Below are 21,126 nucleotides of genomic sequence, written 5' to 3' on the forward strand. Positions count from 1 at the left end.
AGACTGAACAACCGGATTGAATTTACTACTCTATGTAATGTTTATACATATCTCTCTCTCACTCTCTCTCTTTTTAAACTTTTAGTTCTTGCCGTTCTGTTAGCTGAGCCACCAGAGTGCACCAGCTGTCCTTGTCTTTATACAGTCATGGAGCCTCTTATTCAGAATTCATTTAAGCATTTTCGTTGTAATCTCATCAAGATTTTCGATCTTTTACATTACTAACATCCCCCCCCAACAAAAAAACAACAACAACAACATCAAAATATTTAATTATTATTATTATTTAAATTATCATAATAATAATAATAATTAAATAATAAATAATTTATTAAAAAAAAATTAAAAAGTGATAAAGGGTGGCATGGTGGTTCACAGCAGGTTCACTTCTGTGTGGCGCTTACATGTTCTTCCAGTATCGAATGACTTATCATTTCAGTTTAAACTGTAACATACTTACCCTGTATTTCAGTGTACTTAGCATTGTCCAAAAAGAAACTTGATGTACGAAGGTGTGCAAGTGTATGAGATTGTTCAAAAAGGTTCTTGAAATTCTTTAACACTTCTTTTGCCTTATAAAAAAATATCTCCAGGATTAAAGGGTCTGGCCCACTTATGTCCCACACCATGTAAAATGAGTTTGACATCCCTCAAACACAGAGGAGCTCCCTGACTTGTCCGCCAGACTTCTGTTTGCTGATTTCTCATCAGTGTTCAACACTCTGCAGCCTCATATCCTGGCCACTAAACTTTCCTCCTGATTTCACCTGGATGATCAGCTAATCTTGTGGATATTGGACTTTTTGACCAACAGGACTCAGAAAGTTCGGGTCAACAACTCTCTTTCCGGTCTCCGTTCCACCTCCACTGGCTCCCCCCAGGGCTGTGTGCTATCCCCCCTGCTCTTCATCCTCTACACCAATGACTGCAGATCCACACAACCCAACTTTCACCTGGTGAAATATGCTGATGACAAGGTTCTCCTGTCACTGCTGTCAGGCCCCTCACAACACCATGGGCCCACTCTTCAGGAGTTTGTAGTGGTGTGACAGCTCCAAACTTGAACTGGATGTGAGCAAAACCAAAGAGATGGTGGTGACCTTCTCCAGTAGGCAGAGGGAGCTGGCTGCTTCAGTCCCCACCACCATCCATGGGAAGCCAGTGGAGGTAGTTGAGGAGTACAAATACGTGGGAACCATCTTTAACTCCAGCCAATAAGACTATTTTCCACACCCATAAACATAAACTACTCTACACTCTTTTTATACTGCCAACAGTTTACTCACTTACAGTTATTTATTCAGCTTTCAGTCACTTTAATTTTAAATCTGTGTCATTTTAAAACTGTATATATACTGTATATTCTGTGTATTTATTATCTCACTACTATTGCCTGTTTATGACCTGTCCTTATCTTCAACGCCTATTGTGTCTTAATTGCCCCTTGGGGATAAATAGTCTTTCTGATTCTGATCCCTGACCTACAGCAATGACAGTATAGTAAACTGAAACAAAACCAGAGCACATTAACACATACAGAGAGTGCTCCAGCATATCCTTTGTAGACACACATTACTCTAGGTCACACTGGGTCGTGTTCCACACGTTGTGAAAATGCTAACAGGACCTCATCTACTTTCTCCGCCTTCTTGAGCTTGTAGGTCCAAGGCTTTCGAAGATGTTGCCTGTATTTACTACATTCTCTTGAAACGTGAACACAGCACAGCGGTTGCTGACATCAGGCATGCATACGAGGGAACTGTTATGTAGCACGCAGAATGTATCACGTAGATGCCGGCTTAATACTTCCTCCATAACTACAGGCTGCTGCTCGGAGGAGACGTAGATCTCCGCGGATAATTCTTTCACTGGTGCTTCCAGCTAACGACACCTTAAAGCAGGTAAGAGGGAGCCCTCTTTAGTTTGGTGGAAGTGTCTTTACGTGCTTTTTAAAGTGTAGCTCATCTTAACTCTCGAGTTGTTGCTTTTCCACATTTTTTCTCCCGCACCACACGGAAAGGCCTCGTAGCTGAATAAAAATTCTTCCCTTTCAAAATATATAATATTTAAATATAATACTACTTAAAAGTGTCGCGTCATATCAGGCACAGTTGTTTAATGTTAGGTCTGTGAAAGATAGGTCTAGTCCGTGCCCTTCATCTGTCACCTCTGAAGTTTTCATGTCCTGTTAATAGCGACTCTCGGACCTCTTTGGTGGGAACGACTTTTAAAGCCTGATTTTGGAGATTTTTTTTGTGTGAGGCGCAGCCTGATACTTCCTGACATGTTTCTCTATGCGTTTTATTGGTTTCTATCAGCACTGAATTAGCTTGCATGCTGTACTGCTACACGGCCAACAAACGTTTGAACTCAGTCGACCTCGTTCTTGTTTCAGGCGAGATGTCTTCTTATGAGGAGAGTGAGTCCAAATTCTGGCGAAAGGCAAAGGAGAATCCATTTGTCCCAGTCGGTGAGTACATATTGTGACAAGGACAAATAAAATATGTGCTCACAACACAAAAGTTTACGTTTTGGGTTTATTGAATGAGTTTTCAGAGGATTTGGGGGATATGTTGCTGTCTTATTTTTGTTTTAATGACTTTTGCTTTTTGCAGGGATGGCTGGATTTGTTGCCATTGTTGGCTACAGGCTGATGAAAATGAAAAGTCGTGGAGATACAAAAATGTCGGTGCACCTGATTCACATACGTGTAGCTGCCCAAGGCTTTGTGGTGGGAGCAATGACTGTTGGTGGGTCATCTTTCAGTTCTTACTGCCAAACTGCAACCAGTTCTTTATTTTTGATTTGTGGTTTGAACCTGAAATCATAATACTATAAACACGGGTCATTTTACATTATTTATTTTTTTGTTTTGTTTTCAGGTGTCCTGTTCTCCATGTACAGAGATTACTTTGCAAAGCCTATTGAACAAGAACAGAAAGCAACCCAACCCAAGTGAACATGGCCTCTTGGACTCATATTTTATGTCCCTTAGTATTGCCTCATATTAAGGTGTGCACAAGATTTGTTTCACAGATGTCCTGACTTTTTTTTATGCACATGTCTGCTGTAAATAGCTGAAACTATTTGATGACACTGTGCATAGTCGGAGTTGTATTGATCCCATCAGGTTTTTCTTGGTGTTATTATCACTGATAGTTTGGGGGCATTACTGAAAGTTCATCTGCTCTTGCTGTGAGTGAAATATCTACAAAATATCAAAATGAAAATGTATAAACTTTGCTGAACATGTGTGTTACTAAGTTGGGCCTGGATTAAAAATTAACCACCAAATGCTACATATTTATTTTTGTCTCGTATCAGCTAACCATCCCTGTTCATTTCCTGTACTAATACTGGGATGTTTGCCAGATTAAAATTGATTGCACCTGAGCTCATATATTTCTAAATGAGCATCCCAGTGCATTTTGGGTATTTAAAGCCGTTCACAGCACTTGGCTGTCAGATGGAGCAGAGCCCTAAAGTAAAAAATAATGATAGTGATAAAATAACTGATACTGGTGGTGTTGAGCTATCTTATCCTATAGAAAAAAATCTATATAGCCATTATGTTGAAACTGTGGAGAAAAAGGCTTTAATTCTGTAGCTTTTATGCAGTTTCATTGTAATGGTGACATTCTTTTATTTATTTTTTCACTTCAAGTTAGCACTTGCTTCCGTGGAACATCTATACACTGTGTAGCAGCCTCGTGTTTAATTAGTTGCCTTGTGAAGTTATTCTCTAAGCTAAGTTGTACACAAGTACAGGATGTCATTTTAGTTAAGTTTTTTTTAAATGTTAAAGAAAATTGTTTTGTTTTTTTTGTATGGATTTAGGTACCTTGATGTATTTTGACTGTTAAATGTTTTCTTTGTGCCATTATATTGTTATTAATCACCCATCTTCTGGGTTGTGTAGTACACCTACAGCAGCTAAAACATTTACAGTTAACAGGAAAGGCTCACAACACTGTAAACTAATGAACTCAACAGCATGAAAGGACCGACTCTACAGTGATCATAAAGTTCTCCCCAAGTTTGAACCACAATATAACATTGCAGCTTTTTGTTGTTGGGGTCTTTTTTTTTGGTTTTTGGTTTTTTTTTTAGCTTCTCACTGACGACAGTTTCTAACAGGTAATCTTCTGACCCTTTCTAATTCTACCAAATAAAGCTTCTGTGATTTGCTCAGTCATTTGCTGTTTCTATTCACTTTCTTATCAGGGAATGCCTGGCATCATTTTAAGCTGGGAAAAATGCTTTGTCACTGTGACTTTGGAAAGTGTGTAAACAGGCATTTCCTTGATATTCTACCTGACACGTGCCATGTATCATGTTACATCCTGTACCGAAAAGAGCACACCTATCAATGGCATGCGTAAACATGCACAGATCCTGCTGTTATCTTCATTTAGTTGTCTTGCACGAAGATATGCAAAAACAGCATCAGTAAGAAAGGTGGTAGAGTAGAGTGGTGACCTCAAACAGACTCCACATCTGAATGTATGTGAAGTGACACATAGTTAGGGTCCTGTGGCACAGGTGACTGCATAAGGTCCAGGGGCCCAAATCAGCCTGGCTCCAATCTGGACAAAGCTATCCAGTGGGATACTAGAAAATGCCAAGGAGTGCATATATTTTGAACTACAGAAGTTTTAATGCTTTGCCTATTCTTACAGATACACACCACCTAGTGTGATCCGTAACATACCAAAGTACAATAAAAAATTTTGTGAGTTCATAAAGAGTTTATATAATAAATTTATAATTACAACAAAGTCTGAGCAATAATCTACCAGAACCTTTTCTGTAACATTACATGTCTATAATGTAGTTTACTGGTCCAGCCCACTTCACATCAAAGTGGGCTGTATGGGCCCACGATGTAAAATGAGTTTGACGTCCCTGCCATTTGGGAATCCATGCCAAATGATCTCTACTAAAAACATGGACTGGATGTAAATACTGGAAATCTTCCAAATGGAAAAAACTAAATAAACATGTTCTTGTGTGTTACCTGTTTCAAATTGCAAAGTCACATCACATTTACCTCTTACAGTTCAACAAAAACTGCTTTGTATAGCAGCTCAGTTCATATATTCACGCAGGATGTTGCCTAATGATGGCCTAAAGCAGTGGTCCACAGAGGCCCACTGGTGTTTGAGGAATGTCCGAATGGGGGAGGTGGGTGGGTTTGTGCAAGCTACAGGTCTTCATTATAATTATTAATTGACAAAATCAGTTCTTTGTATGCAACAAAAATGAAATGCATTATGAAATGCTGATGATCCAAAGGTAATTTTGCACACTGGATGAAACTTTTCACTGGGTGTCCAATTCGATTGGTGATTGGTGATTGGTAGTTCCCTGCTCTCTTGGTGGGCAAGCTGCTGTTAGGGAACAAAAACAGACCAAGAACACTCTCAGTCATGGATTGGCCTCTCCAAGAGGGCGGTGCTCAACACTAATGAAGCAATGCAAGAAAATGCAGCAAAAGCCAGCCAACATTCACAAGGGTTGTGAAGAAGAAGCCTGGAGACCTTTTCCCAAAGACTACTTAAAGAAATGACAAGAAAGCTTGCCTAAGAGAGTCATTTAGGGATGTTTGCCACATTCACATTGTTTGCACCTGAGCCCATTTATTATTAAATGGGCATCCCAGTACATTTGGAACATTTGAGGAAGCTTTTCACAACATTTAGCTTTGTAGAATGAGTAGAGCGCTAAAATAACTGGCACTAGTGGCCTAATATTAACCCGAAGGAGACATTTATAAAGCCATTACAATAAACTGAAACTGGAAAAGAATTTGAGATGTAATTCTGTAGCCTTTATGTAATTTAATTAAAATGAACTCTTTTTCATTTTTTTCAATGATTTTAATTTTGTTATTTGTGCTACTTTGATATTATATATATACTTTGTAGTAGCCACCAAAATGTTGTTTAACCTGTTTTGTGCTTTAATTGATGCCATGTTAAGCTATTCCGAATATATCATTTCTGGTCTTGAAGTCAGAGTCTTTCAACTCTGTTAACTGATACACTATTATATTATTTGTATTCATTTTTCCTCTAAACGGGGAATTAACTGCATCATTTTGAGGTATGAAAATGCTTTGTCACTGTGACTATGGGGCTGCTGTGAAAATAGGCATTTCCAAGACATCGTATAAAGTCTACGTGACATCTGCCGAGTATCATCTTACATCCAGTACTGACAGTGTGGGGAAGGTTACTTTTAAAATGTATTCCACTACAGATTAGAGAATAAATGCCCCAAAATGTATTTTGTAACGTATTCCGCTACATTACTCAATGAGAGAAACGTATTCTGAAGACTTTGGATTACTTAATATATTATCATGCTTCTTTACAACTACATGAATGTACTATTGCTGTGTGATTTACTACTATTACTGAAGGTTACTCTCCATACCAACACCAACTAGATTTTTTAATCTTAATATAAAATGAGTAACAGTATGGTGGACATTAGGTAAGGCTGCGCTTTTGTGTACAACCCCCCCCCCCCAAATACTGTGTTGTATAGTCTGTCTGCTGTCAGGATGAAGGACATATGATAGCGCTCAGTCCTACATTGTAGCTTTAACAGTCTACTGCTGAAGGAGCTGCTCAGGGACAGATGGTGAGAGTTGTTGTCCATAATGGACATTAGCTTGGCTAACATCCTCCTCTCATCCACCTCCTCTATGGAGTCAAAGTGTCATAAAAGGTCCTTGTAATGTTCTGCACCTCTCAAAAGGCTTCAGCTGACCAGCAGATGAAGACAACTTTGGCCGTTCTTGTACACAGGATAAGAGTTATGACCACTCCAGTTTACTGTTAAGATTTATCACTTCCAAAACTATCCAACCCGTGGATGTTACAGTTACAGGCCTACATTATCACTGCAATATACAGCTAAGCAAAAAGTTATGCCTTTTTGCTTAGCTGTATAGCAACATGAAACAACAGCAAGGATAGGAAGGGGCCTGCCAAATCAAATATGTGGAGCTAACTGCTGTGCTGACCTCTTGTGACTAAAGGAGTAACTCAAAGTAGCTTTGATCTGATCGCATGCTTAAACACCATAGAAGAGTACCTCTGGCTGTGATTAAAACCACATTTACAAAAGATTGTAATTAAAATTAGTTAAAAACACTATACTGGGATGTATGGTGACATAACATGAAACAAATTGAGCCTATCCAAGCTGTCTGAGGGCAAGAGCTGGGGTACACCCTGGACAGATCTAATGTGAAATATATTAAACTAACTAACTAAATTAAAATTTCCAATTACATTTTTTTGTAGTGGTGAACAATCTACAATCCACCGGAGGGAGCTGCAGTACAAGTAGCCTCCTTATTTTCCACTACACTGGAAAATAAAAACAAAAGAGCAAAAGAAGAACAAAAACAATGGAAGTTTCGCAAAACCTAGGCTATACTGAACGAATACTAGCACAGTGCCCAATAAGTTTAAGAAGCACTGCAGATGCAGAAGGTGCTTTTATCTGTCAGTGCAGTTAAAAAAAAAAAGAAGTAAATACATTTGTGCCATAGAAAGTCAGACTTTGAATTAAAGGTGACATATCCAGGGCACAATTAAAAAAATATGTTTTAGCCTTTATAAGCGTCCCCTGGTCTCTATGACTACATTTCTGCTCCCGCGAGATGTTGTTTTAAGCTGAGCTGAGTCCCCGGATGGCAGTTGCTATGGATACAGGAGTTGTCTTCACCTGTGGTGAAGTTTAAAACCAATTTGTTTACACGGACCCGACTAATTAACAGGTGAGATATTTTCTCTTCAACTTAATCTCTCTTTAAGGGAACCTTTCGCTTTGGCTCAGAAAATAGTCTTTCGGTACGTACGTACGGTTTACATACCGTAAACGTCGACTACAGACATCGTATTAAGGGCATTCTCTCTGTGTCAGATAAGAAGCACAACACGACATAATAGTTTAAGCCTCAGCATTGATTCGATTATAATATCCACCTTTAACTTTCCAATGCCATAAATCAGAGATCATGGAGTCTGAGGATCAGCTGAACGAACTGCGGCTTCAGTTTCAAGCACTGCAAAAACAGCAGGAAAAAAGGAAACAGGAGAGGAAAAAGGAAACACAGCCAGACAAGCTCAATGACAGTGGTGCTCAGGATGATTTGGATCTGTCTAACCAAGGTGTTCAGGCAAGCTGTGATGCTCCCCAAAACAGGTGAGACTTAAATTAAATGTTTTTCAAGGTATTTTCCATAAATGTTGCTACATAAACCACTATGAAGGAATATATTATTCAAGACTGGAAATCTTTGTCATCTGCATGCAGTCATGTGAAAAACTAAGTGGCTTGCAGCAATAACTTCGAGTAATCATTTTCTGTATGATGAATTTTGGCTCACTCTTCCATACAACAGTGCTTTTGTTCTTTGAGGTTTGCAGGGTATGTCCCATGGCCTGATAAGTCAGGCTGAGGTCTGAACATTGACTTGAATTGCAACACATTCTTTTGTTGTTGTTCAGTCAGATTTGCTGCTGTGATTGAGATCATTGTCCTGTGATTGCATGATCAAATTTCAACCAAGTTGGAGTTTTCAGACAGATGTTCTCACATTTGACTCTAGAATACTTTGGTACTGTATACAGAGAAGCAGTGACTGCAAAGTGCCCAGGTCCTGTGGCTGCAAAACAAGTCCAAATCACCACCCCTTCACCACAATGTCTGACAGTTGGTATGAGGCGTTTTTGTGCTGATATGCTGTGTTTGGTTTTTACCAAACATGTTGCTGTGCATTATGGTCAAACACATCCACTTTGGTGGACATTGTTCCAGAAGTTTTGTGGTTTGTTGAGATTCAACTCTGCAATGCCATGCCATGTTCTTTTTAGAGAGAAAGGCTTTCTCTTGGCCTTTCCAAACAAGCCATACTTGTTCAGTCTTTTTCTAATTGTATTGTCATGAACTTCAACATTTAACATGCCAAGTGAGGCCTGTAGATTCTGAGCGTTGCTAAGTCTGTCCTTGGGATGAACTTGCTGGGACACCCACTTTTTGGAAGATTGTGGCACCTGAATGGTCCGGACCAGTAAACTGCCAAAATTTCTGCTTTTCATAGCGCTCACACTTTCTGATGATCAGTTAATTGCACATGGCTGCCACTAACCCATTTAAGGTAACCACTAAAGGTGGACTAAATTTTTCACAGAACTGCACAGAATCCCACGAAAACTGTCATTTTCACATGGTTGTAAATAACCATTCTGTCATGTTACATTCATCCTTGTTCATTTTGTCTTCCATAGGCTGTTGCACATTCAGAATAAGGCCCTCCTTGACCAATTGAGAGAGCTAAAGGATGAAAATGGTCGGCTCTTCAAACTTCTGAGCGAGAAGGATTTTGAAATTAAGCACCTGAAGAGGAAAAGAGATGAAGAAAGACTGGCTTTAGCAGGTATAATGTAAACTGTTTTAATCTTTTTTTTTTGCATTGAGATGTTACAGACATGTGACAGCTTCTTCCTGCTTCATCAACTCATCTGTTTAGGTACTTCAGGCTTGGCAGGAGCTGTAGCTGCCACCAAGATTGTTGAGCTATCCAAGAAGAATAGAGAACTAACTGCTGAAATTGAGCAAGAGAAGATTAAATGTAAGCAAAACGGCAACAGAATCAAAGAGCTTGAGAGAGAGGTAAAGTTTTGCTTTATGTGTATCATTTGAAATAATTTGATGCATGAAAATTTGTCCTTCTCAGAAAAACTGTTGTGACTTTCTGTAGCTGCAGGCCATGCTGGTACATGGTGTACCTGGGCAAAAAGTAGATTCAAAGTCACCAGTTAAGATCTCATCTGAAGAATGTGAGGTAAGGAATAATAACAAAAGGAACATTTTGCTGTAGGGTCCTAACTAAAATAATGGCATCACTGAAAGGATCATTTATGACTTGTTTCTGAAAGCAGGAAAGTGCACTGGTTAAATCTCTGCAGGAAAAATTAGCAACTACCCAAATGAAGGTGACTGAGTACCGCAACCAGGTGCAGTCTGCCAAGCAGGAGTTGAAAATGGCACAGAAGGTAGGAGACTTACTTTATTTTCTGTCTTATATGCAATCACTCAAGAAGAATATTTTATATCTGAATGATTTTTCACAAGTGACTTATAGATTCTAAAATATGAACTACTTCAGGTTCTGATTAGTGAGATTGGAGAGGAGGTCAACCTTCAGCAATTACTAAGCTGCCCTGGGAGCTTTAGAGGTCGAGCACAGCAGATACTGGCTCTGCAGACAAGGGTAGGTTCAAAATTGAAGTTTAACTTGATTTTACATAAATGTATTTTAAAGTTAGAACATTATAACCAATGAAGTGCTTTTCAAAATAGTGAGTTCACAGGAAAGCATAAAAAAAAACCCTGAAACTGAACTGATGATGAACAAAACTTGAACAACAGGTACGAGAGCTTGAGCAGCAGCTGAACAAATCAACACAACAAAGGCAGTCAAGTGTTCTGAGTGGAGAGGAAGAGTTTCTGGGCATGGGTGTTCTTCAGAAAACTCCTCCTCAGGAAAGAAATGTCAACTACATCCGCACTATAGAGAAAGAGAAGAGGGTAGCCCTTGAGGTATGTATAGCCACAACCACAGAGGCCTGCAGACCAACCATCAGTTGCTTGGCGAAAGTGTGTGTGTGTGTGTGTGTGTGTGTGTGTGTGTGTGTGTGTGTGTGTGTGTTTCTTTTTTTTTTTACCAATGCCAGCCACTTATTAAATGAAAATTTGAATTTCAGAGATATATAAAAAGTTCTTATTTCAAACTGACTATGAGAAATGGGTCCATGCATTCATATCAAGCAGGTTAAACTGTGTTGCTGTAAGAGAGTCCTTACACATATGCTGTAAGTTCAGCATTTTATTAGCACTCAAGGAGCGAAGTCACAACAGTGGTTCCAAGTTCAATGCAGAATTACATTTAAAACCCTTCTATTAGTTCATAAAGCTCTCAATGGCTTGGCACCCCGAGTACATCTCTGACTTGCGCAGCCTCTTTAACCCAATTAGACCTCTCAGGTCAGCAGGTGCAGATCTTTTGGCTATTCCCAAAATTAGATTTAAGTGTGCTCAGGTGCTTCAGTTACTGTGGTCCTGTTGTTTGGAACAAGTATCCCACTGACTTGAGGTCAGACAGACTCAAACCATGTTATCCTCACAGGCTTACAGTTAATAATTGTGTGTGTGTGTGTGTGTGTTGACTTGTATTTTATGTCTCTGTGTTTTTAATCACCTTGAGCCAGTGCAAACCTACATACGTTTTTCTGATTTCATTTCTTATGTTAAGAAAACAGACTTTACATGTAATCAAAAAAAGAAACTGCCATTTAGTGCCTGCTGGAAGTCACGTGCATGTTGGATTGTGAGAGGGTTGTTGACTGGTCTCTCTGTCTGTTTAACTGGGACTTAGGCAATGATTTTATATGAACATAGACATTACATTGTTAATGTGCTAAGGCCCTTCTCTCCTTCCACAACTGTGCAGAGGCTCTCAGTGGATTATGAGGCGCTCTTGAAAGAACACAAAGATGTGAAGCAAAAGCTGGAAGCCTCTAAAGCCAGGAGCAAAACTCTATCTGCTGAAGTCAAAATTCTGAAGCATCAAATATCAACCCTGATGGAGAAGGGGAAACACGATGATGAGTTCGTGGCTGCTTTGATGGTAAGAAATTAGACTGGAGACAAATATCTGGTTAGAGTCGTATAGATTCTAAAACATATTACAATATAAAATTCACAAAATATAAACAAACATACCACTTTGGCCTGCAAGTAGACAAACTGGTGTAACTGGAACTTGGGGCTTATTTCTTCTTTCTTAGCTTGACTTTTACACGGCTAGACCGTCACCATGCGCAGCTTCTCTGACCTTGCTTCCCAAAACAGGAAGTGACCTCTGCCCTTACCTTATACCAAAAAAGGAAAATGTTGACACAAAAATAAAACATACAAAATAAAATGCGTTAGTTACATTATCATTACAAGAGCTCCGCCTAGTGGTCAAATACTAACATTTCACCAACTGTTACAGTACCAATTTCACTTGACATTTATGAGTTGAAGTCAACATACTGCAAAGTAGAGGATATCCTGTGATGTGTCCATGCTTTACTACTACTGTTCCTATAAAGTGTGTATATCTTTTCTACCTCTGGCAGAAGCAGCAGGCCCAGATGCAGATGGTATTAAAACAACTCAGCCAAAAACAAAACGTACAGAGCAAGGTGATGCAGCAGAGTGTAGGACAACAGCTGAGCAACATACCTTCAGAGCACAGTGCTATCATCCAGAGATTTAAGGAGATACTTGCTGAGAAAGATGCCATTATCAAAAAACTACAGAAAAAACAGCAATTCTCTGATAAGGTAATCAAGAAATAATTACCAGGGGTTTTTTTTGTTTTTGTTTTTTTATTTTTGTGCATTCTCCGAGATTCAGCATGAGATGTCTGACCAGCAATTAAAAACGTGTGTTTATAGGTGTTGAAGAACGATGATGTGCACAGACAGCCCAGCATCAGGATAACAAACTGTACTTCTGCTGTTTCCCCAGAAGAGGGAGACATTACCAAAAGAATTCCATCTTCAGGGTACTTGTGCTGGTTTAATATCTGATAATCATTAAAATATGCTTATTGTTAGTTTAGCTTAGTGGGTCCCAATCTGTGGGATATGGATCCATTGCACGTGGTGAGAAATAAATTATTTAAGCAAAAAATTACTTAAGTAAGATTAAGCTGGGAACCTTTTTTCCTTTTTTTTTTTTTTTTTTTTTTTTTTAGGTTTGAGAAAGAATTATGACGTGTTGACTAAGAACTGTTTTAGCTTCATACAACTTTGAGGAACCCTGATTTACTTCTTCAGGACAGATAATTTTTGTTCATCTCGTCTTCTGTTTTGCACTTGAAACCAGCCTCTGAGGCTAAGTGTCACACATAGCACTGATATCTCTCGTCTTGTCTAGAAACATAAAGCTAAATAATTACCTAAGGTTAATGTTGGGGTGCACTGTTATTGGCGTATTGATGACTGTGATGTTAAACACTTCTGTATTCCTGTGGGATTTCTGTTTACCGCCTTCAAATGTTTTGTTTTTCAGTTCAATTTCTAAATTTGGTCACAAACTGGTGCTGCCAGCTGTGGGAAGTGGCATAGAATTCACGTAAGTTTAATGTGTACCATGTCTGCTCTGTACTGACATGGGCATCACTATGAAATTAGTGAACAAAATTCCTGACTGTGACATGATAACCCAAGTCCTCTTTGTGGAGAAGGACTAACAAGCTTGAGAGGTCTGTAGAATATACTGCAGATGTTCTTTAGTTGTTGTTGTTTGTTTTTTTTTCTCTTCAGTCTATCGCTCACAGTGTAATTCTGTCAGTGGGACAGGGTTGTGAAATGCACATCTTTGTGTGAAAGTATAGATCGAAAAATACCACTTCACCTGAAGGCTTAAAACAGTTTTGATTGATTCCTCCAAAATACCCAAACAAAAAAAAAATAGATAAAAACATCGAGCAAGCAGCACAGGTCATGAAATGTCTCCAAAAGCGAGATAGTTTTCATTTTCTTACAGAGGATCCAGATTGCTGTAGCTAACAGCTCTCCAGCTTGATCTGTAACGGCATCTTTATGCCACTGCTGCTGGCTCTCTTACTTGTCAAAGATGGTGATGAAGGACTGCTTTATTGGTGAAAAAGGCCAGTTGAGTCGATACCCATGTGGTGGTTGTTGGTTGTTTGGTTGTTTTGTTTTGTTGGGTTTTTTTTTTGCCAAATGAAGTGGTCGGATGATTCACGCAAATGTTCTTTCTTCACATTTCAAGTTTGCACTTTTGCGTACTGCACAAAGCTAAAGTAGCCCATTTTATTTTCTTGTCAGTGTAAAAATTAAATGCTATAACGCTGCACAACTAAAATGTTAAATCAGTTTGTATATTTCCATCCCAATATTACAAACACAGGGAGGCTATTTCTGTTGGTGTTTGTTCATTTTATTTATGCAGTGCACACCACAGTAATGACTGTGGTGTGCACTAATGAGAGCGTGGTGGTTTATTTTACAGTTTTCAATTTACCGTCAGAAATTTAATGGTGCAAAAATGAAACTTTATATAAAATTACACATATTTATCAAGCTAATAGCTTGTCTGGGTAAGTATAAACTATATTTGTCACTCCAAAGCTGTGTCTGTTAAGAAGAATTCCGTTGCATTAACTCTAATGCAATCCAACATTTGTCTGACTCTTCTAGAGAGAAAGTGATGAGCCACACATCTTTGGAGGCACAAGCACCAAGAGGAGCACCACAGGCCAGTGATCCTGGAGGAGTTTGAGAGGCCAAAATTAGATTAAAGTCAACACTGTCCATGCAGCATGGCTAGGACTGATATGCCAAGGCTCAGTGACAGCATGATGTGACAATATCAGGATTTTTTTCTTCTTCTCTCTCTCTCTTTTTTTTTTTTCTTTTTCAATTTCCCCCTTATCTTTCTTGCTCGTGGCTATCACAGCTCTGTCGGCAGGAGCAGAGTCCCTGAGCACCATGGAGTCTCTGAGCAACAGGAACTGTCCACAGACAAACCTGAACAGACTGTCCAACAGTCCAGAATTTGTAAACACTTTATTTCTTTAACAACACTGCCTTAAACTGGTTCTGGTTCAGGAGTTTTCTTTCTCCAACCATAAGAGTTAACCAGACGACAGAAATAATGATGTGCGGCGGTAGACACGCTGCAGACAGCAGTGCTCATTCTGCCCGTCACATCAAGGTTGCACGGAGATGTTCATGTTGTTCTTGTATGTTGTCTCTTGGCTGGTCATTCAGCTGGAGGAAACGCGGGCGCTGAGGGCATCCCTAAAGAGCACTCTCCACCATGACCTGCAGCTTTCAGTGACGTGATGAGACAAGTCAGGCATGTTTTCCTGGAGGCTCTGTGACAGCACAGACAAGACACTAACCAGGGGAACTGGCTGGTCCCTGCTCAGCCTCACTTCCAGCTGAGCCCTACCTTCTCCTGTCACATGTGACAAAACAGCAGCCTGCAGGAGAAAGGAAAAAAAAAACTCTTCAGCCACGCAAATATTATATGCATCTCTGACTTTCTCTCCATTTGAGTCCCCAAAAGACAGCTTGCGACGTAAGGTCGGGTGACCTCGGTTTAACGACTTAAGTACCTTGAGTAAAATAGCTTTCAACTTAACCCTGATGGCATCAGACAAGTGTCCCGGGTGATTGCAGGAGCGGTCGGTGCTGATAAGACGTCTCCCCGTGGTTTCACATCTCGTCTGCTCGCTGTTTTATAAATGTCACTGTCACATTTTATTAAATATATGTTTGTCTTTCCTCGGCTGGTAACCTTAAATGCATTACAGGTATCGAGACCAATGCTGTCTGTTTTCAAAGTAAATATTTTCTGTAAACCAAAGAAACATCGAAATTAATCAGTGAAAAGGAACCGAAACCTCAACAAATATTTTCAATACATTGTTTACCTTCATGGCGATGACTTTGGTTGATTTTTTTTCTTTCTTTTTTTAAGGTTTTTTTTGGCTCCATACAGTTGTAAATAAATGTGCGACAGACCAGGCTAAATAGTAATCACCACAGTTAAGTTCCCAAATCGTTTCAATATTCCTATTAAATATTAACACTAATCATTTCTGACTTGAAACCAGTTTTGTGGGAATAGCGGTTGAAAATAGCTGCAAACTCAAGCTGCACAAACTCCCACTGTAGTCCTCTATACATTCCCCAGAGCAGGTCACACATGTACAGTATATGGCTCTTAATCCAAAGGTTGTCTGGATATGCCCAGTGGGAGTGGCTCTTACATTCATACTAACATCCGAGTTATTTTCTTCCGATGTAGCCAAAAGGGTTTCAGCAGAACATCCCCCCCCTTTCCTCCCTCTCCACATCACGCTTAATTTAAAACCATGGCTGAGTTAGTGTGCTGCTTCAAATACCGCACTATGTCTTCCAGGACCCTGTGGGAGATTGGCAGGTCCCCATTGGACTGAGCGAGAAAGTGCCACAAGACAAAAATATCAGAGTTTGGACATGATGAAGAAAGCCTTTATGCTCAGAGTAACAAAAAACAGCTTGTGTTTGAATACCTCCTGGATGGAAGGTGAGGCGCTCTTTAATGCAACAGAGTGAGACGTGTCACCATAAGAGCAAGATGAGAGACGAGCAGATGAAGATTGCCAGATACGTATCAAGTGAGGAAATGTGCGTCAGAAAGGGTGTTGATGGAGCAAATGCTTGTCACGGTCCCTAACTGCGTCTGATTGCCAGGAAAGCGTTCAACTTCATATGGTTTTTTTGGGGGGTCATTTTCAAACTTTGCCACAAAACTGTACTTTATATGAAGCCAGCGTTTGAGCGTTTTCACAAACCTGTAATCGTATATAATTTTAACGCAGTGCATGACTGCAAGAGGGACATCATTTCCATCCTTTTTCAGTGAGCTTTTCTTTTTCAGACATGTTATACTGAAGTTTCAGTTGACCTAATATCAGGGATTAATGTGACTGCTCATGTTGACTTCAGTTATTTAAGAGTGTCATCACTTTCAAATAAATTACACCTTGCCAGACAATTTTATTATTGTTTCATGTAGCTGTATTACGCAGAAAGGTGTAGATTTATTCCAAAATGCCCAATAACCCACCAAACCAAACACAAACTTATGTAAACACAGCATACGTAAACAGCCTCACCTATTTGTCATTCCAAGTTTGAATGACTCCTTTCTCCATCCTTCTCCTCAGAGGTATTCCCTCGTTCTGGACCAATGCTTCCTGCAGACCATTGACTGCATCCAGAAACTAAAGTAAATAGTGCAGCTGTGAACGCAGAGGTTAAAGTTAGCCATCAGTATATGAGGGATCTGTGAACTTTGCTCAGGCCAGAAAACGGTTTGGACCTCTATGCGTCCATTCATCTCCCAGTCCCTCTCATTTACATGTAATGGAAAGAAAATAAACAGCAGGGTCCTAATGTGCTCATTTACAGTAAGTAGAATTAAAGTAATAAGTTTTTATCTTTTCCAGGTCGCGGTGAGGGAAAGGGTAAAGATCAAAGTGTACGGGGTGAGTTAACGACACTGAAATTGAGTTTAAAAATCAGGTGCGGAGGTGTTCACTAAAGCCTCGTGAGGCTCGTGAGCAGATCACCTCAGCGTGATACTCATTTGTGCCTCTTGCACCCATATTTCAAACTTTTTGAGTCTTTTTTTGTTCATTTTCAAACTCCTTCCTTTGCTTACACTTCGTATATGTACAGTGCAGTGAGTCAATACTGCGTGAGCCCTGTAGTAATTTCAGTTTGCTCAGATATGTTTAAATACAAGTTGCATCACTAGATGGCAGTGTGGTCAGTTAAGTACAGTACTTGATGGCGACTCCTATGTTTTGATCTGAAGCCAAAAATGAAATTAAATGGATTCTGCAGGATTTATGTGACACTAACAGCAAATATGTGCATTATCAGTTCATACAGCAGAGTTTAATTGTCGTTATTGTGACACAGTTGTCATTTAATCATTGATTTTTCCAGCTTTTGGAGTTGATAAAAAGAATGAACACAGTTATAATACAGAATTATTAATACTGGAGACTAAACCAGCTGTGATGTTTTGGTTGAGATACTTGAGAGGACAACACACTGATTCTGGATCAGGGGGGCTGCTTACAAAAATGCTGTCTTGTGAAAAACTGTAGCTCCTCACAATCTGTGCTCAAAGTGCTCTGTCATTGAAGGCTGCGTTCCCCCCCTCCCCATTCGCTTTAGTAACCCAGTGTTGTTCTCGACTCATGGCTCTTCCACATCTAATCCTCCCGGCAATTTTCTCACTCTAAATTGAATTTTCTCACCATGTTGTATCAAACTTGGTAATAATCAATTTCTTCTGGAACCACTCCACCTTATATCCGATGATGGTCATGGGAAATAAAAAAGGATTAAAAAAAAAACTTCTTTGTTTTTATTCAGTATTATTTGCCCAACTGCTTTTGAACATGCTTGTTTCGTCATATGTATGCATCACCACTGGTGCAGATATCCTTTATGTTCCTGCAAGCAGACTTTCCGCCTGACTGCAGCTGCGTGGCAGGACGTCCTTTAACAAGCAAAAATTGTTTAATAAGTCCCTTAGCGAATGCTTCCATGTTAGAGTTGACATTTTGCTCACAGATATGATCACGGTTAATGAGATCTGCAGCCTTCTGGAGATGTGTGCGAGAGCATCACTGATAACAAGGGTGTGATTTTCTTTTTCTAGTTTTACCTTTGTCTGAAGGTTATAAAGAAAGAGAGAGAGATGGAAATAATTGGGGGAGACAAAGGGGAATAACACACCAGCTGAGATGCAGTGAAGCCCCAGGAGGCCAGTTGCTCACAGAAATGCTGTCTGTGTATGTTTTCTGAATATAAATGTATGAATATTTGTTTTGACACAACAGTCACATCCACTAATTAACACTTAACAGGTCCTCAAGGTGTCTGTGCAAAATCATATAATGTAGCATGTAGGCGTGTAAGGGTGGAAAGTGGTTGAATATTCTCAGGCAAGACAACAGATACCCTCTAACTCTTTTCAGCTAATCATTCAGATTATGACTTCATATTGAATTAGTAAAACAGGGTACCACCCTGTGTGTTGTACTACTAACAGTTGCTTTATTTTAAAAAGCTGACACTTTTTAAGAAGCCTGATACATAATAAATACATAAATAAATATATATATTTGTGTGTGTGTTTTACCATTGTTGTTTTCTACTACCATAGCATAATGTCTCTGAGCATGTTTCCTCTTTTGCACTGAATCTAGTTCAGCACATAGCCATAGGACGAAAATGTCAAACATTTTGGGAGACCTTTTGACTCCCTGCATAATAATCAGACAAGCCATTTGACCTTTTCTGAGGCATGAACATGCAACAAGTCATTATTATCATGTTTTTGACCAACACGAAGAAAGCAAAAACAAATCAGCGTCAAACAGTAAATAAAATGGGCAAGTGAATTAATTTTGGTGAAAATATCTGTTTGTCTTCTGCAGCTTATCTGGGTCGCAGGGGCAGTTTAAGCTGAGATTCCCAGACCACCTCCTCCCCAGCCACTTCCTCCAGCTCTTCTTGGAGGACGCAGAGGACAGCTGAGAGATATAATTTCTTCTGGTTCTGCCCTGGGTCGCATCCCAGTTGAGCATGCCTGAACTGCACTGACTCAGTGTGGTGGCGATGTGGCTCTATTCTGAGCCCCTCCCAAATGATCGAGCCCCTTACCCTAAAAGAGAGCCCAGCCACCCTTGGACGAAGCTCGTTTCCACCACTTGTGTCTATGATCTAATTGTTCACTACTCACAGCTTGTGCTGCCATAAGTTTCCTTACCAAACTTATGGCTGCATGCCCATTACTACAGATACTGCACCAATCCATCTGCCAGGCTTCTTTTCCTTCCCTCACTTGTGAACAATGCCCCTGGAGTTGATGCTGTGCCTCTGAGGTGGACACAGAATCTGTGACAAAGGGCAGTCCTGGATCCTGAGTCCAACACCCACTGGGAACCAGCATGACTTCTTGCTGGGAATGCAAACCAAACTCTCACAACAGTTGTACAGGGACCAAATAGCCCATAACAAAGGGCCTGACACTCCATACTTCCAAAGTACCCCCTACAGGATATATCCTACAGGTCACCCCAAAGGGTGACCTTCAAATGCTCTCTCCAAGTCCACATAGCACATATAAACTGATTTGTCAAATTTTCACACACCCCTGCATATCCTCAAGAGGATAAAGAGCTGGTCCAGTGTTTTCCTGAAGGAAAACCACATTGTTCCTCCTCAGTCCACAGTTTAATAACCAGTGAACTCTCTTCTCCAGTACTCTGACATAGACCCTCCCAGGGGGCCACAAAGTGCAATTCCCTTTAAGTTGGAAGCGACACTGCTCCCTTTTTTAAAAAGGGAGGACCTCCATCTCAAATTTTTCAATCAGTCCCAGACTTCCATATGAGGCATGTAGAACAAGACAGTTCAACAAGAGCCTTAAACGTACATTAAGTCATTTTTTAAAGTTATTTAACAGAAAAAATTATATTGTACTCATGAATATACATTTATTACTGTGTAATTGCATCTTCCAACATATGATCCATTCCTATAAACTTAAAATTAACACATTTTTTTTAAAAAAAGGAGAGGACACCGGTTTGTGGAAGCTACCATGTAACTTTGCTATCTTGAATACGGTGGCTGAGATGGACATCGCTGTTCTGCCTTATCACAGTCTATGACCAGCCAGTTACGTAGGATGTCTTATAAGTTACTTTTAATTTCATGATCACAAATAGCTTTTTAAAACACTATATGTCCATTTAACATTTGTGAGTGTATCTTTTCATCATTTCTTTGTGATCATTTCTTTGTGATCATGTCTTTCTCCTCCTCCACCACTGCTCTCTTTTCTCCCGTATTTCCATGTCTTCATGTTCTTCTTTCTCACCTCAAACCTCAAGCCCACCTCAAGCAATACTGTTATTTTTAGTCACAAAGGGCAGCGCATTCAACAATTTTTTAGCACTTTGTTAAACTTCAGAAATAATTAGGCAATAAAAAGTTCAGTGACTCTTGCTTGGTCCCCTTTGTACACTGTTTGCAGGTAAGAGTACAGGTGTCCATAAGCAAGAAACACTTCTAACAAGCACCATTGCACTACTTTTTGCCATTTTTGCAGGAAGAATAATACACATCTTTGAAGGAATTTATAGTTCTCTTGGAAGTACAAAAAGTAAGCAAGTGTGCCAGCCACCATGGCTATATAGATGGCAATATTGTACTGTTGAGCAGTTTCCTTTTCCTTCCCTTTGTTTTCTTATTTTTGCAATTCATGCTCACATATATCGACACTAACAGTGTTATCTTTAAACACAGATTATGTGACGTGCAAGATAATTACTTAGAATAGATGCACCATGGTAGAGTTAATCCAAGAAGCCAAAAGATCCCTGAAAGCAACAAAACCAAGAAAAAACAGATGTTTTAATCATTGCATTGAAATGAAGTAGCA

At 39.7% G+C, this 21,126-nt stretch overlaps 2 protein-coding genes across 3 annotated transcripts; both read left to right on the plus strand.

Annotated features, from left to right (window-relative positions):
• Window positions 1–1,729: 1,729 nt before the first annotated feature.
• LOC102207821 (HIG1 domain family member 1A, mitochondrial-like) lies at window positions 1,730–4,195 on the plus strand. Its single transcript, XM_005721509.2, has 4 exons — window positions 1,730–1,901; window positions 2,396–2,470; window positions 2,616–2,750; window positions 2,883–4,195. The coding sequence occupies exons 2-4, from the start codon at window positions 2,401–2,403 to the stop codon at window positions 2,957–2,959; spliced, it is 282 nt and encodes a 93-aa protein (XP_005721566.1). The 5' UTR covers window positions 1,730–1,901; window positions 2,396–2,400; the 3' UTR covers window positions 2,960–4,195.
• Window positions 4,196–7,703: 3,508 nt separating this feature from the next.
• Window positions 7,704–15,392, plus strand: ccdc13 (coiled-coil domain containing 13). Of its 2 annotated transcripts, none has more exons than XM_005721511.1 (13): window positions 7,704–7,795; window positions 8,031–8,223; window positions 9,309–9,457; window positions 9,551–9,693; window positions 9,782–9,865; window positions 9,960–10,076; window positions 10,190–10,294; window positions 10,453–10,623; window positions 11,534–11,710; window positions 12,207–12,413; window positions 12,528–12,637; window positions 13,147–13,209; window positions 14,301–15,392. In XM_005721511.1, exons 2-13 carry the CDS (start codon window positions 8,036–8,038, stop codon window positions 14,380–14,382), a joined length of 1,596 nt encoding a protein of 531 aa, XP_005721568.1. In that variant the 5' UTR covers window positions 7,704–7,795; window positions 8,031–8,035; the 3' UTR covers window positions 14,383–15,392. The 2 variants fall into 2 exon arrangements, with proteins under 2 accessions (XP_005721568.1, XP_005721569.1); XM_005721512.1 differs by having other exon boundaries at window positions 9,963–10,076.
• The last annotated feature ends 5,734 nt before the right edge of the window (window positions 15,393–21,126 follow it).

The sequence above is a fragment of the Pundamilia nyererei genome, unplaced genomic scaffold (assembly GCF_000239375.1).
Source record: "Pundamilia nyererei isolate P.nyererei 1_Seehausen unplaced genomic scaffold, PunNye1.0 scaffold00004, whole genome shotgun sequence".
In the NCBI taxonomy this organism is placed as follows: Eukaryota; Metazoa; Chordata; class Actinopteri; order Cichliformes; family Cichlidae; genus Pundamilia; species Pundamilia nyererei.

Coding starts and splice junctions, on each gene's coding strand:
- LOC102207821 (XM_005721509.2), top strand. CDS start 2,401: ATGTCTTCTTATGAGGAGAGTGAGTCCAAATTCTGGCGAAAGGCAAAG. Junction 2,471..2,615: donor GAATCCATTTGTCCCAGTCG/GTGAGTACATAT, acceptor TGCTTTTTGCAG/GGATGGCTGGATTTGTTGCC. Junction 2,751..2,882: donor GGTGGGAGCAATGACTGTTG/GTGGGTCATCTT, acceptor TTTTGTTTTCAG/GTGTCCTGTTCTCCATGTAC.
- ccdc13 (XM_005721511.1), top strand. CDS start 8,036: ATGGAGTCTGAGGATCAGCTGAACGAACTGCGGCTTCAGTTTCAAGCA. Junction 9,866..9,959: donor TCTCATCTGAAGAATGTGAG/GTAAGGAATAAT, acceptor TGTTTCTGAAAG/CAGGAAAGTGCACTGGTTAA. Junction 12,414..12,527: donor AACAGCAATTCTCTGATAAG/GTAATCAAGAAA, acceptor GTGTGTTTATAG/GTGTTGAAGAACGATGATGT.